The sequence below is a fragment of the Oncorhynchus tshawytscha genome, linkage group LG09 (genome assembly GCF_018296145.1).
Source record: "Oncorhynchus tshawytscha isolate Ot180627B linkage group LG09, Otsh_v2.0, whole genome shotgun sequence".
NCBI lineage: Eukaryota > Metazoa > Chordata > Actinopteri > Salmoniformes > Salmonidae > Oncorhynchus > Oncorhynchus tshawytscha.
This window is the reverse complement of record NC_056437.1, coordinates 81,660,389-81,673,297: the sequence shown is the minus strand read 5'-3', so window position 1 is coordinate 81,673,297 and position 12,909 is coordinate 81,660,389. Positions and strand designations below refer to the sequence as shown.

The window sequence follows — 12,909 nt, the reverse complement described above, 5'->3', positions numbered from 1 at the left end:
TTCCCTCTTTTCGGGCAATGGAAAGAACCCCCAAGAGCACCACGTAATTAGATAATGGCTTTCAGAAACCATGTAAAAAATCATGACCAGCTCTACTCCAAGAAATACAAATAGCATGGGCTTTAGTGAACTTTAATTATTCAACAAGACATTGCATTCTAGCGAGAGAAATCAGTAACGCAAACTAATAATCCAAAGTGACTGCTGTCATATTCACACACAGAACCTACTGACTGAATACTGGGGGAAAGAGGTTTAAAGATATCTTGACTTCACGCAGTCTATCTTTTGAATCTGGATTATAGAATGATTTATATTTCTGAAAAAAAGACATTGTCATGTTTATGAAACACAACAAAAGGCTTACACAGCAGCAGCAGCATGAGGCGATTAATGCATGTTACGTTCCAATCCCACCCCTTTCATCCCATCAATGGTCGAGCTTTAGATAACTAGTTATGTAAAGGGTCTTTTCTAAAAGCAGGCAGAAATGAGGGTGAAATAAATTGTTGTGTGGCACCAGCTAGTTGCTAAACATCTTCACAACTGTTTGGATTAAGAATCCTATTTAAACTTTAAGAGGCCTTCAGCTGATATCCCGTGATTGACATACAGTTTATCAATCACTGACATATACAACCGTTTCTTTCATCAGCTACACCACCAGACTGTAAACACTGACATCACAGCTTCTGGTTTGAGATGGCCAACTCACAATCTTGTTCAGACGACAGAGACTCTTACAGTCTAGACTTCAGCCACCCAGAGACTAACAGTGACACACCGAGAGAGAGGTGACACAGAGACAACACAAGGGCTCAACAGATGCTCCTGTGTGATGGAGGGGGATAGAAAATAGAATACAAACACCACATCAGTCCATGCTGGTGCACTTAAGGCGACTTTGAATAAACAATGCCTCAACACAGGCCATCCTCTCATGAGAGAGACCCCTTGTCTCGAAAACAGAGATGCTTAGGCTAGGCACTAGCAGGCAGTCCTGGAGATAGATGTTGAGAGAAGCGTGCCACAGACACTGATACTCAATCTTAGATGGCTTTTTGAACGCAATACCTTGCATGGAAACTAAACTGGGTGCAATAATTCAGTAGACAGAAGAAACAGATACTAAGCTTTAAAGAGGTGAACGTTACACATTATCATGATAAATACCTTGGAATAGATTAATTTAGGTATGTAGGCGTAGGCTAGAACTTTGTCATCAATCACAAGACACTGAAGCAGTATACTCTACAGTATGTGAACCTGACAATTTGCATAAAACACAGACTTAGAAACAGAATGGCTGAGCTACCTAGTTTCCTTTCCCATTTTTAAGATATCACACTGACAGCTTTTTCTGATATGATACCCTCAAATTAAACTGACTGATGCTCTATCACATATCAAAATGTCCAGACTGAATGGAAGCAGCAGTGTATTGGCCAGCAAGTGCCAACTATGACAGACAAAACCAACCAACGACATAAAGCACCCACCAAATTATTATAATTATTATCCATTAAAACAGGCTATTGGGAGGAGTTGAGGTTAATATTCACACGAGGCCTAGTTAATGTGTTAATTTCCTTTCTGTGCCATTGAACCATTCAGTTATACAATAAGTAGACTATCTGAAGTGATTGTTCTGTACACAGAAATGATCACACTGTGGTTTGAGACGGAAAATCCCCATCTTGAGCACTAGCCATGTAGCAGGCCATTTAAAATGTGACCAACTCTACCCTGCAACTAGTGACTCTCAGACCTGCTAGTTTGGGAGCAAGCCAAACCTAAAAAGGAAAAATCCCACTCTCCTCAAATAGAAAGCGGTCAACCTCAAACGGTCACAATGATATGGAACGGCAGCTTGCCAAAAGGCAGAACACAACCCCTGGATTTCAAAATATTGGTTTATAATCTAGGATTCATCTTTTTAAGTGTAATAATCCAGTTATGCTCAGTACTCTTTGATGATTACCTTACCTCACTCAGGTGAACAATTGGTCTGAAGAAAAACCCATGTTAGCAAATAGTGGTTGCTTCAAGCTGCCTTCAAGGTTTAGGCATATGGCAAAGACTGAAAACACAGTCTTAGGCATTACCTTATGTGCATTTACACATGCAGTAACTCTGGAATGGCATTTGCATTGCAGTCAATGAAAGTTATTCCTCACCAATACATGCCCCCCCACCCAAAAAACTTGATAAACGAAAGCAGCTGAGAATAGTCCATCACATGGAAGCTGGTGTACTCAGCTTGATTTTGTGGTTTAGCCTACGTGCTAAACATGCCACTGTGTGAGGTGCCAATGGGCATTACAGGGGATGGAGAGAGAATATGGGCATGTTCTGTCTTGTACCACAGAAGAGCAATCTGGAGGGGAGAACATTCAGACATACATCCTGCTATCAGTAGAGTGAGGAAAGGAGGGGGGGTGGTTTAAGAGTGATAGTTTGAGAAAGGGAGACTTGTCAAGTAAACTAGTATCTATTGCTGTGAACGACTCTAAAGGGAAAACCTCAGTGAGTGACATTGGCAAGTCACTGCTACTGCAGAAAAACTGCTGTTCTGGGGGGTGTTACTCTAAATAGGCCGACCATCCCGTCTCCGAATATGGAGCGTGCTCGGCACTGTTCTGTTAATGACCCCTCTTTCACAGTCAGCTCACCCCCTGCACTCATTCACATCAACGAAGGCAATTATGATCAAAGGTTAATAAATCTATTTGAATTCAAATCACTTTTTGACAGCACACCTTTTGATTTAAACAAAACCTTCCATACATATTTGCCCGTTGTAGAAGTGCACAGAAAGTTACATTTTGGACCTGAATGCAAAAACATTCAACAGATTAACGTGCTCAAAGTTAACCTATTTTGTATATCTGGCCATACTATGGAAACATCCATGTCTTCATCACTGGAAAAGATAAACAGGGTCTTATACCTATTTTATAGTTGTTATTTTTCATTTATTTTTTTTACATTGTCCTTTAACCTTAAAAAGTCAATGATCTAAAAATGCACCAATTTTTTTCATATTACATATGTTGTAGCTTAGATCCTATTTTACATCTGAGGTTGTGTTGTGCCGCCATCGATTGAGACAACATGCTCTTGAATACAGGGTGGGTGTAATGTATTGGCTGATAAATGTACTAAAATGCAAATAACATTTCAACTTTCAAAATGGTACCACAAAGATGGTTGAGGTCCACACAGAGAATGTTGACTTGAATGGGAAGATAAGTTGATTTCAATTATACCGTCAATCTTCCATAGAAAACCTATTGAACTCATAGAAATATAGATAATAGAATATACATGACCAATTAAGTTGACATTCAACAGTGGGTAGACAGGTGGCCATCTTTTTGGTATAAGTTAAATATCAATTGCAATGGTGTACCAGCTAAATTGCAGTGGTCTGAAGGGATAGGTCCATTCTATTAATTATATTTCTAAAATTGAAATGAAACCCACCCTGTATCCAAGAGCATGTTGTGTCCCAACCGATGGCAGACACAACACAACATCCTCAGATATAAAATAGGGTCTAAACCAGGGCTGCCCAACCCTCTTCCTGGAGATTGACTGTCCTGTAGTGTCAGTCCAACCCTAATTTAGCATATCTGATTCAGCTAATTAAGGTCTTGTTGAGCAGCTAATAAGTAAAACCAGGTGTGTTAAATTAGGTTTGGACTGAAAACCCACAGGACTGTAGATCTCTAGGAAGAGGGTTGGGCAGCCCTGGTCTAAGCTATAACATAAGCAAATATGGGGGGAAAAATTATGGATTTTTTTTTAGACAAAAATATAAACGCAACATGCAAAATGCTTATTTCTCTCAAATTTTGGTGCACAAATGTGTATTTCATCCCTGTTAGTGAGCATTTCTCCTTTGCCAAGATAATCCATCCATTTGACAAGTGTGGCATATCAAGAAGCTGATTAAACAGCATTATCATTACACAGGTACAACTTGTGCTGGGGACAATTTTTTTATTTTATTTTATTTTACCTTTATTTAACCAGGCAAGTCAGTTAAGAACAAATTCTTATTTTCAATGACGGCCTAGGAACAGTGGGTTAACTGCCTGTACAGGGGCAGAACGACAGATTTGTACCTCGTCAGCTCGGGGGTTTGAACTCGCAACCTTCCGGTTACTAGTCCAACGCTCCAACCACTAGGCTACCATGCCGCCCCAACAATAAAAGGCCACACTAAAATGTGCAGTTTTGTCACACAACACAATGCCACAAATGTCCTAGCTCTTCCATGGCCGGCATACTCACCAGACATGCCACACGTTGAGCACGTTTGGGATGCTCTGGATTGACGTGTATGACAGCGTGTTCCAGTTCCCGCAACTTTACATAGCCATTGAAGAGGAGTGGGACAAAAATTCCACAGGACACAATCAACAGCCTCATCAACTCTCTACAAAGGAGAGGTGTGCATGAGGCAAATGGTGGTCACCCAGATACTGACTGGTTTTCTGATCCATGCCCCTATCTTTTTTAAGGTGTCTGACCAACTGATGCATATCTGTATTCCCAGTCATGTGAAATCCATAGATTAGGGCCAAATGTATTTATTTTTATTGTCACATACACTGGATAGGTGCAGTGAAATATGTTGTTTTATCGTGTCAGTCATAGTAGTGTGGCACCCCTGGAGATGTTAAATTATATCAAATTCAACTGCTTATCTTTTCCAGTGACGAAGGATGTCTCATGGTGCGGTATGTAAAATGGGCAAACATGTATGGAAAATGTTGTTTAAATCAAAAGGGATGCTGTCTAAGTGAATGAATTCAAATGGGATTCACCCGTAAGTGAGATGCACCAATCATTCTACTGAGGGCCCCCTGATGATTCCTAGGAATTGGATCCAAAACATGTCAGCCAAAGAACAAAGGCAGCACACAGAGAAAGGATTATGAGATGCAAGGTTCCAGGGACAGAGCAGGAGGGGCTAGCCAAAAGCACTTACTTAAAGAGATTCTTTAGGACAATGAACCCTAGACCTTCCCATGCTCTGGTAGTGCATACTCCTTTCACATTCAAACTCATGTCTCTGCAAGGTAAACAGGCTGACAATGTCCTTCTCGGTGTTGAGGATCTGATGTGATCAAGTATTAAAAATGGATTTGGAAGGGTAAAAAAAAACAGACTGTCTGAATCTCCCAATAAACAAACATTTCACGCTTGGTAGCGTGCTGTCTACTTCTAGAAGTTAACTTCTTTCAGAGTAACACTAACGATTCTGGCTGTGAAAATTGAGAACTTTTTTCTTCGTCTGATATGCAAATTTAATAAAGAACCCTTATATGTAGCTCTACTTTCTGAGCCCTCTCTCCCCCAGTGAGATAAGGACTCTTCAAAACCCCATAGCAAATCACATACGAAGACAAAAAAACAGGCCAAAATTAATTCATACATTGCCAGAGACTAAAAAGCTAAGTTGACTGCACCTAGTCTGCATACAATCCTTTTCATATTTATAAGTAAAGATATTCAAGAGACATGAGAGAACTCCTCAAGATCTTACTGACACATACGGAGGGCTGGATGAAGGGAAGCAGAATGGAAAGGCTGCTCCCAAACAAGGCAATTTTAAAATTTCTACCACAGATATAATGACACATATTCTCATATGGCAGGACCTACTTACAAAGTTAGCACTTAGATGAGGGCTGAAATTTAACTGTTGGGGGGAGAACCTTTCATGTACATGGTTTTTAGATGCCCATGCAATCAAAATGAATTCTGTCTCTTTGCTCACACCAGTATTCCACAGGTCTTTCTCTGATCTCTGTCGATGATGGTGCCGAGGCAACGTGGCGGTCTAGCCTGTGGCTTACGCAATTCCTGCAGGAATTTTAGAGTATCGCTATGCTGCAGACTTTGCGTTCTGCCATCACGCTGCTCGCCGCCTCGCCCTCTGATTAATATTTATGCAGAGGTCGGTGCTGCTGGGGCTTGGGGAAGGGGGGGTCGTAATCACAGGGGCCCAGCACCACGCTGGCATCTGAGGCTAAGAAGGACGGGAGTCTCTCTCTGGCTAGCCTACTCCTTGTCACCCCAGAGTTGGACCTGTCCTAAAGCTACAGAGGGTAGTGCATACAGCTCAGTATATCACTGGGGCCACGCTACCTGCCATTCAGGACCTAAATACCAGGCGTGTCAGAGGAAGGCCTAAAAGACTCCAGTCATCCAAGTCATAGACTGTTCTCTCTGATCCGCACGGCAAGCGGTACCGGAGCGCCAAGTTTAGGTCCAAAAGGCTCCTTAACAGCTTCTACACTCAAGCCATAAGACTGCTGAACAATTGATCAACTGGCCACCCAGACAATTTACATTGACACACCCACCTGTTTGCTTTTACACAGCTGCTACTCACTGTTTATTATCTATGTATAGTCACTTTACCCCTACCTACATGTACATATTACCTCGACTAACATGTACCCCTGCACATTGACCCGGTACCGGCACCCCTTGTATGTAGCCTCATTATTGTGTTACTTTTTTTTTTTTTACCCTTAACCAACAACTGCATTGTTGGTTAAGGGCTTGTAAGTAAGCATTTCACGGTAAGGTCTACACTCGTTGTATTCGGCACATGACAAATAACATTAGATTTGAAATGAAGAGTATTGTGTTTCTGTGGTTATAGGAGTCTTGTGTAAGAGACCACTGTGCTTAACTAGCTTTAAGCATTAATTAACAATGCTTTAAAACCCATAAATTAGCTAGGCAAGAACATATTTTCTGAGTGTGACTCATATTGAAGAGACTGGGTGGGTTTTAAAAATAAGTGGGAGACAACTACTGATACTGTTTCAACAGCAGTGTCCTCTCCAACTGCATGAGAGGCGGGTGGGTACCTGTTGCCTGTCAACACACACTGCTTTGGGTGTATGAAGAGGGACAGTCTGCACTGGTGTGTTATGTTCATCAAGTGTCCGAGAGGGGAAAATATCTCTGACATTTATACACAAATAGTGCATGGGGCATTCTGATGGGGTGTATGGACTGCTAATAGCCACACAAAACACCACAGAATGCCATAAATAGTTCAAAGGATTTAAAGTGTACAGAATCTTACAAACATCTAGTTGCTAGCAAGACAAGAGGTTTAGTTCCATTTGCTACACACACAATCATTTGAAATGGAAATCAGATAAAACATATGATAGCTGGTGTGCTTAGGCGGTAAATTTACCCCCTCTTTACCTAAAACCCATTGACATTCAGAGGGATTATGATGATTACATTTAAATCCCAGAGCACTTTCATAGACATTTTTTTCTAATATCTTGCAGTCCCATGATGATCAAGCTCTGAAAATGGACTGGGCTCTTTTCAGGGAGCCTGATAGTGAGGCTTTGAGTAAGATGGCTGTCTGAAGTGATCCATTGGCCCCAGGTTATGTCAGATTAGAGAAGTTGCAGGATTGGCATTTCAACACAGTGAAATAAACCCATCTGCAAATCCCTTGTGTTCCCTGTGTTGAGCCCCATCACTCTACTAGGCCCAAACCTTGTATTGAACGTACTATGATGTTGGCTTATTCATTGAATAAGGTGTAGCTTTAGATACCGATACTATACTGTGTGTGAAGGGCTGAGGAAAGAAAGTGCAGAGGAACATTGCAGAAGGCAACAACTCTGACAAATAAGCTGTTGTGTTGCTGTTATTTACTAGACGTGGGACAATAAGGTCTTTGATATTTTCCATGACAAACATTTTATTGTAGCTGGTTTGCAATAGAAAAACATGTGTAATTCAAATGTAATTTTTCTTGACAATTGAGGGGCATATGCTCCCAGAACAGCAATTTGATGTGCCAGTAAACATATATTTGTCCATTAATTGTAGATTAACAACCTTTGACGAGGTGAAATATACAATAATTTAAAACAGATAACTAGCAGCTACCAAGCCTTGCAATTACTTCATTTGAAGACAAAAAATGCACTAATCCTACCTTTAGAACTTCCCCACGTTTAAAACTTAACTCGTCGTCAGCAGTGGCTTTGAAATCGTATTTGGCAATGGCCTCCATGTTACTGGTTGTTGGATACCCGTGGGTTTAGGGTACCTGATAGGGTGAATGCTGTTTTATTCCCTGTCGTTGATGTGTGGAGACCAGCAGTGTCAAAATAAAAACACAGTTCAAGTATTCCGTGATCGGTTGCTTGCTCCGAGTCGCTCCTCCCGTCTATGACCCGTTCCTTTAGGGCTGGATCCTCACATAAAGCTCACAGAAGGTATCTGCAAAAAAGGAGAAACATGCCACAAATTAATATCTAGCGTTTGTGCATGGATGTTTCTGTTTATGCATGGATGTTGTGTCGGTCAACCACTGTATGATGATGGGACTGAAATTGACAGATGTTCTTCTAAAAAGAGATGAAGGCAGACAGTTGACATCTTTCGGGTGTGCACTTGATACATTTGATGCTGATAAAAACATTTTAAAAATGGCAATGAGATGTGTGGAATTCGTTTTGCAAGGCTGGTGCCCCAGGTGGACAGAGTATATTAATTTTAGACCGTTCCATTGGTCCTTAAGTGAAATCTCAACCCACATGGGGCACCTGGCAATGCAAAACTAACAGTACCAATGTCAGAATTAAATCCACACTAGTGGTTGGCCAAGATTTGACAATTGACCGGACGTTGGGTCAAGGAACGGGGGAGCACTAAAGTCTGTAGCTACTTGTTGTAGTGCAACATGCCTCATACGAAGTTTACTAGCTCTCCAATCAGATTCGTTGTTTACTAAACATTTCTTAGCCTGCTTGACACACAACAATCAAAACCAGCACTGGAATATACAATTTCTGCATCAATTCGATACTTTCTGCTACGTAGGTCACTACTAGTTACCCAGGCTTACTAACCAATCATGCGAAGTACGTTATATTAAGTGACTAGCTAGTTAGTTGGTGAACAACATCTTTCTAGGTTATTATTTGACAATTCACGTTTATGGGAGACTTTCAGGCAACTCTCGGTATCAGTTTGTTTCTCTCTGTGACACAGCTTCCACTTGTAGGAAAGTCAGTTAACTAACGTTTAGGTTCCCACATTATGGCCAGTGACATAGCCAATTCTACTACATTTCTATTACAAGTGTTACAGTAGATAAATTCACTTATGTTGGTTGTACTGTGAAACACCGTTTCCAGCTGTTTTGAATTAGAGCTAGGAGCCAGTTAAAACGCTATACATGTGAAAGTGGAAGCTAACGTTAGCTAGCAACTAGCCAAAACGAAAAAGCTAGCCGGCTATTTAGCTAGCTACTTGTAACAACGAACACAAATTTAAAAACACCAACCTATTTAGCCAACAGTTATTTGTTTAATATTTAGGTTAAATGTTTGTGTGCAGTTATGCAGAAAACTACGAATTGACATGCATGGCAAGCAGATAGGCCTATTAGCTAGCTACAGTACTATAGCTATAAAAATATATAAACAACGAAGAAAATACTTTCGTATGCTAACCGACACTGTAGCTGGCTGGCTAGCCTTTGCTTTGTATTCAGTAGAACGAGACAAAAACTCACCCGCCAGTTTAGATGTGAAATGTAAACTTCTTGCTTGATCAAATGTCCTTATTGTTTATGATCCACCCTTTGCAGTTTTGTTAGTGGAGGTAAATGTACAAAATCAGTCTGTTTCTGCTTAAACCCGAACTAGCCAGCGACGTTAATTTCCGCTTCCTTCCAGATACTTCGGGTGCTGCTGCTTCGGCTCCTGCCTCGCGCTGTGAGCAGGGTGTCTGACCGGCCCGGCCCATAGGTCTCGCCTGCGAGCCACTGGACCGTCTATCGCGATACTTTCACCTGATAGCGAGCTGCATAAAGCTCTGTGGTTGCATTGCTCTTTTTTACTTCATTCAAGTACAGCGGAAATATATGTATCTCTGTTTGTCACATAACTTTGGTGTGCCTGATGCAGCAATAGGTAATATAGATTAAAGTGTTGTTGTACTATTTAAAACACATTTCTGTTACATAGCAAGTTAGATGGTGAAAAACATAGGAAAGTGCGTCACCTAGTGGCAAATGGTGTCTACTACCCTGGTGTTATGGGAAAATGAATAATTGGAATACAAATAGCTACATTTGGAGGTATTGTCAATGTCCCCCTATCTTGGAAATTGTGGCACGTTTTTTTTCATCACTGTAAACCTCATAGGCTCTCTTTCAAGAACTATTCTTGTGTGAGGGAGTGCTTTGATTAGCAACACTGCGGGTGTAAAGATAGAAGAAGACCAATTGGATTTTGAGGAGAGGCTACAGAAATAGGAGCAGGAGGAAAAGGTCAGTTTGTACAAATTCACCCCATCTCCACTGAATTACTTTGATTGATTGATTAATTGATGTACTAGAATAATTGGAGCCTGGTTCATCACCAATAATTACAGTGCACAGCATAGACAAGGGCGCCTATGCCTTTCTTTGGGTCTAAGATGTTTACAATTCGGGTTGTAAAGAATGTTGAGTAGTTGCAAGTGTTTCACCTGAGAAGTATTATCATTATTTTGCATTGTGTTGTCTTTTTGAGACTGTGATGAGGACAAGGATTTTCCTGAATATATTTTGATGTCATTACAACAATTCTTGCCACTATGAAATAATACATTTCACTATTCGACTGCATCTATTTGAGCATGAAGTGGGTTTTATTGACAGTAGCCAAGCAGAACAATAATAGTATAGCCTACTGATGATAGAATATTCATTTCTATAGTCTACTCTGATAATAATTAGGCTGACGTTATTTGCCTGTTTTCACATAATTTTTCATTCAGAGCCCATTCTTTTGTTGAGCTTAGTCTAACTTCGAAATGGACTTCGAAAATATATTGAATGACAACTGATCTCAGACGTTTCTCCCATCATACAACTCATCCGAAAGTCCAGCAGGTAGCCTGTGATTTTCCTGATTTCATGCATGAATGTTATAATGTAAAATCAATGTTAATGAATTCAATGTTATCCTCGGAATTTAGTCCTATGACTTTTACTTTACATTTGAGTGAAATGATTAAATGTGAACGCGTGGTTTAATTAAACAACAAGGCCCGAGGTGTGGTATATGGCCAAATACTACAAACCCCCAAGGTGCCTTATTGCTAATATAAACTGGTTACCAACGTAGTTAGAACAGTAAAAATAACTGTTCTGTCATTCCCCTGGGATACCATCTGATATACAACGCATTCAGGGCTTGAACCACCCAGGTTATAATTAGCAATGAATATCAGCACCACATGAGTTGACAGCTCCCATCTCTGAGGATTAGTTTGGAGTCTTTGATATTTGTGATGTAGCAGCCAGGAGTGACATTATACTGTTAGTAAAAATCAAGACCTACTGTATGCAAGCGAACACCTGTCTGAATGACACTGCAACATGAGACTGAATGTACTTTTCCTGTCAAACTTACATAAAATGATGTGCCCTACCACAACGTCCTAATGCCCTGCATTTTTGGTGTAATCTGCTTCTTTGGGAATATTGGCAACTGCATTGTCATCTACACCATTGTGAAGAAGACCAAGTTCCGAGCCCAGCAGACAGTGCCGGACATCTTCATCTTCAGCTTGTCTTTAGTGGACCTCCTCTTCCTCCTGGGCATGCCCTTCCTCATCCACCAGCTCCTGGGCAACGGTTCCTGGTGCTTTGTTGACATCATGTGCACGGTCATAACCGCCCTGGACTCCAACAGCCAGATAGTGAACACCTACATCCTCACAGTCATGACTCTGGACCACTACTTGGCCACGGTCCATCCCATCCACTTCAACCATGTGCGCACACCCTGCCTGGCGGGGGCTGCGGTGGGGCTGGTGTGGGTGCTCTCCCGGGTCTCCATCACTCCCGTGTGGATGTATGCTGACCTTATGCCCCGAGGTGACGGCTCAGTGGGTTGTGCCCTCCTGCTGCCCAATCCAGCCACTGACACCTACTGGTTTACCCTCTACCAGTTTGTGCTGGCCTTCGCCTTGTCTCTGGTCATCATCAAATCCAAATCAAATTTATTTATATAGACCTTCTTACATCAGCTGATATATTAAAGTGCTGTACAGAAACCCAGCCTAAAACCCCAAACAGCAAGCAATACAGGTGTAGAAGCACGATGGCTAGGAAAAACTCCCTAGAAAGGCCAAAACCTAGGAAGAAACCTAGAGAGGAACCAGGCTATGAGGGGTGGCCAGTCCTCTTCTGGCTGTGCCGGGTGGAGATTATAACAGAACATGGCCAAGATGTTCAAATATTCATAAATGACCAGCATGGTCAAATAATAATAATCACAGTGGTTGTTGAGGGTGCAACAAGTCAGCACCTCAGGAGTAAATGTCAGTTGGCTTTTCATAGCCGATCATTAAGAGTATCTCTACCACTCCTGCTGTCTCTAGAGTTGAAAACAGCAGGTCTGGGACAGGTAGCACGTCCTGTGAGCAGGTCAGTTTTCCATAGCCGCAGGCAGAACAGTTGAAACTGGAGCAGCAGCACAGCCAGGTGGACTGGGGACAGCAAGGAGTCATCATGCCAAGTAATGCTGAGGCATGGTCCTAGGGCTCAGGTCCTCCGAGAGAGAGAAAGAGAGAATTAGAGAGAGCATACTTACATTCACACAGGACACCGCATAAGACAGGAGAAGTACTCCAGATATAACAGCATTTACTGCAGCATAAATACTGGAGGCTGAGACAGGAGGGGTCAGGAGACACTGTGGCCCCATCCGATGATACCCCCGGACAGTGCCAAACAGGCAGGATATAACCCCACCCACTTTGCCAAAGCACATCCCCCACACCACTAGAGGGATATCTTCAACCACCAATTTACCATCCTGAGACAAGGCCGAGTATAGCCCA

The 12,909-nt window shown here is 41.7% G+C and overlaps 2 protein-coding genes across 2 annotated transcripts in view; one reads left to right on the top strand and one right to left on the bottom strand.

Moving 5' to 3' along the window:
* Positions 1–9,811, bottom strand: part of LOC112234604 (growth factor receptor-bound protein 2) — a 46,438-nt gene extending 36,627 nt beyond the window's left edge. The window contains exons 1-2 of the mRNA XM_024402814.2: positions 9,587–9,811; positions 8,000–8,286 (exon numbers count right to left, since the gene is read on the bottom strand). Of these exons, the coding sequence (XP_024258582.2) occupies positions 8,000–8,077 (78 nt within the window). The 5' untranslated portion in view covers positions 8,078–8,286; positions 9,587–9,811. The remainder of the gene's footprint in view (positions 1–7,999; positions 8,287–9,586) is intronic.
* A 1,667-nt stretch (positions 9,812–11,478) lies between these two features.
* LOC112234632 (melanin-concentrating hormone receptor 1-like) lies at positions 11,479–12,051 on the top strand (the record flags this gene model as incomplete). The annotated part of the gene is made up of 1 exon (XM_024402871.1): positions 11,479–12,051. A coding segment is annotated over one exon (573 nt), but the record flags the coding sequence as incomplete, so codon positions are not given.
* Positions 12,052–12,909: the final 858 nt, after the last annotated feature.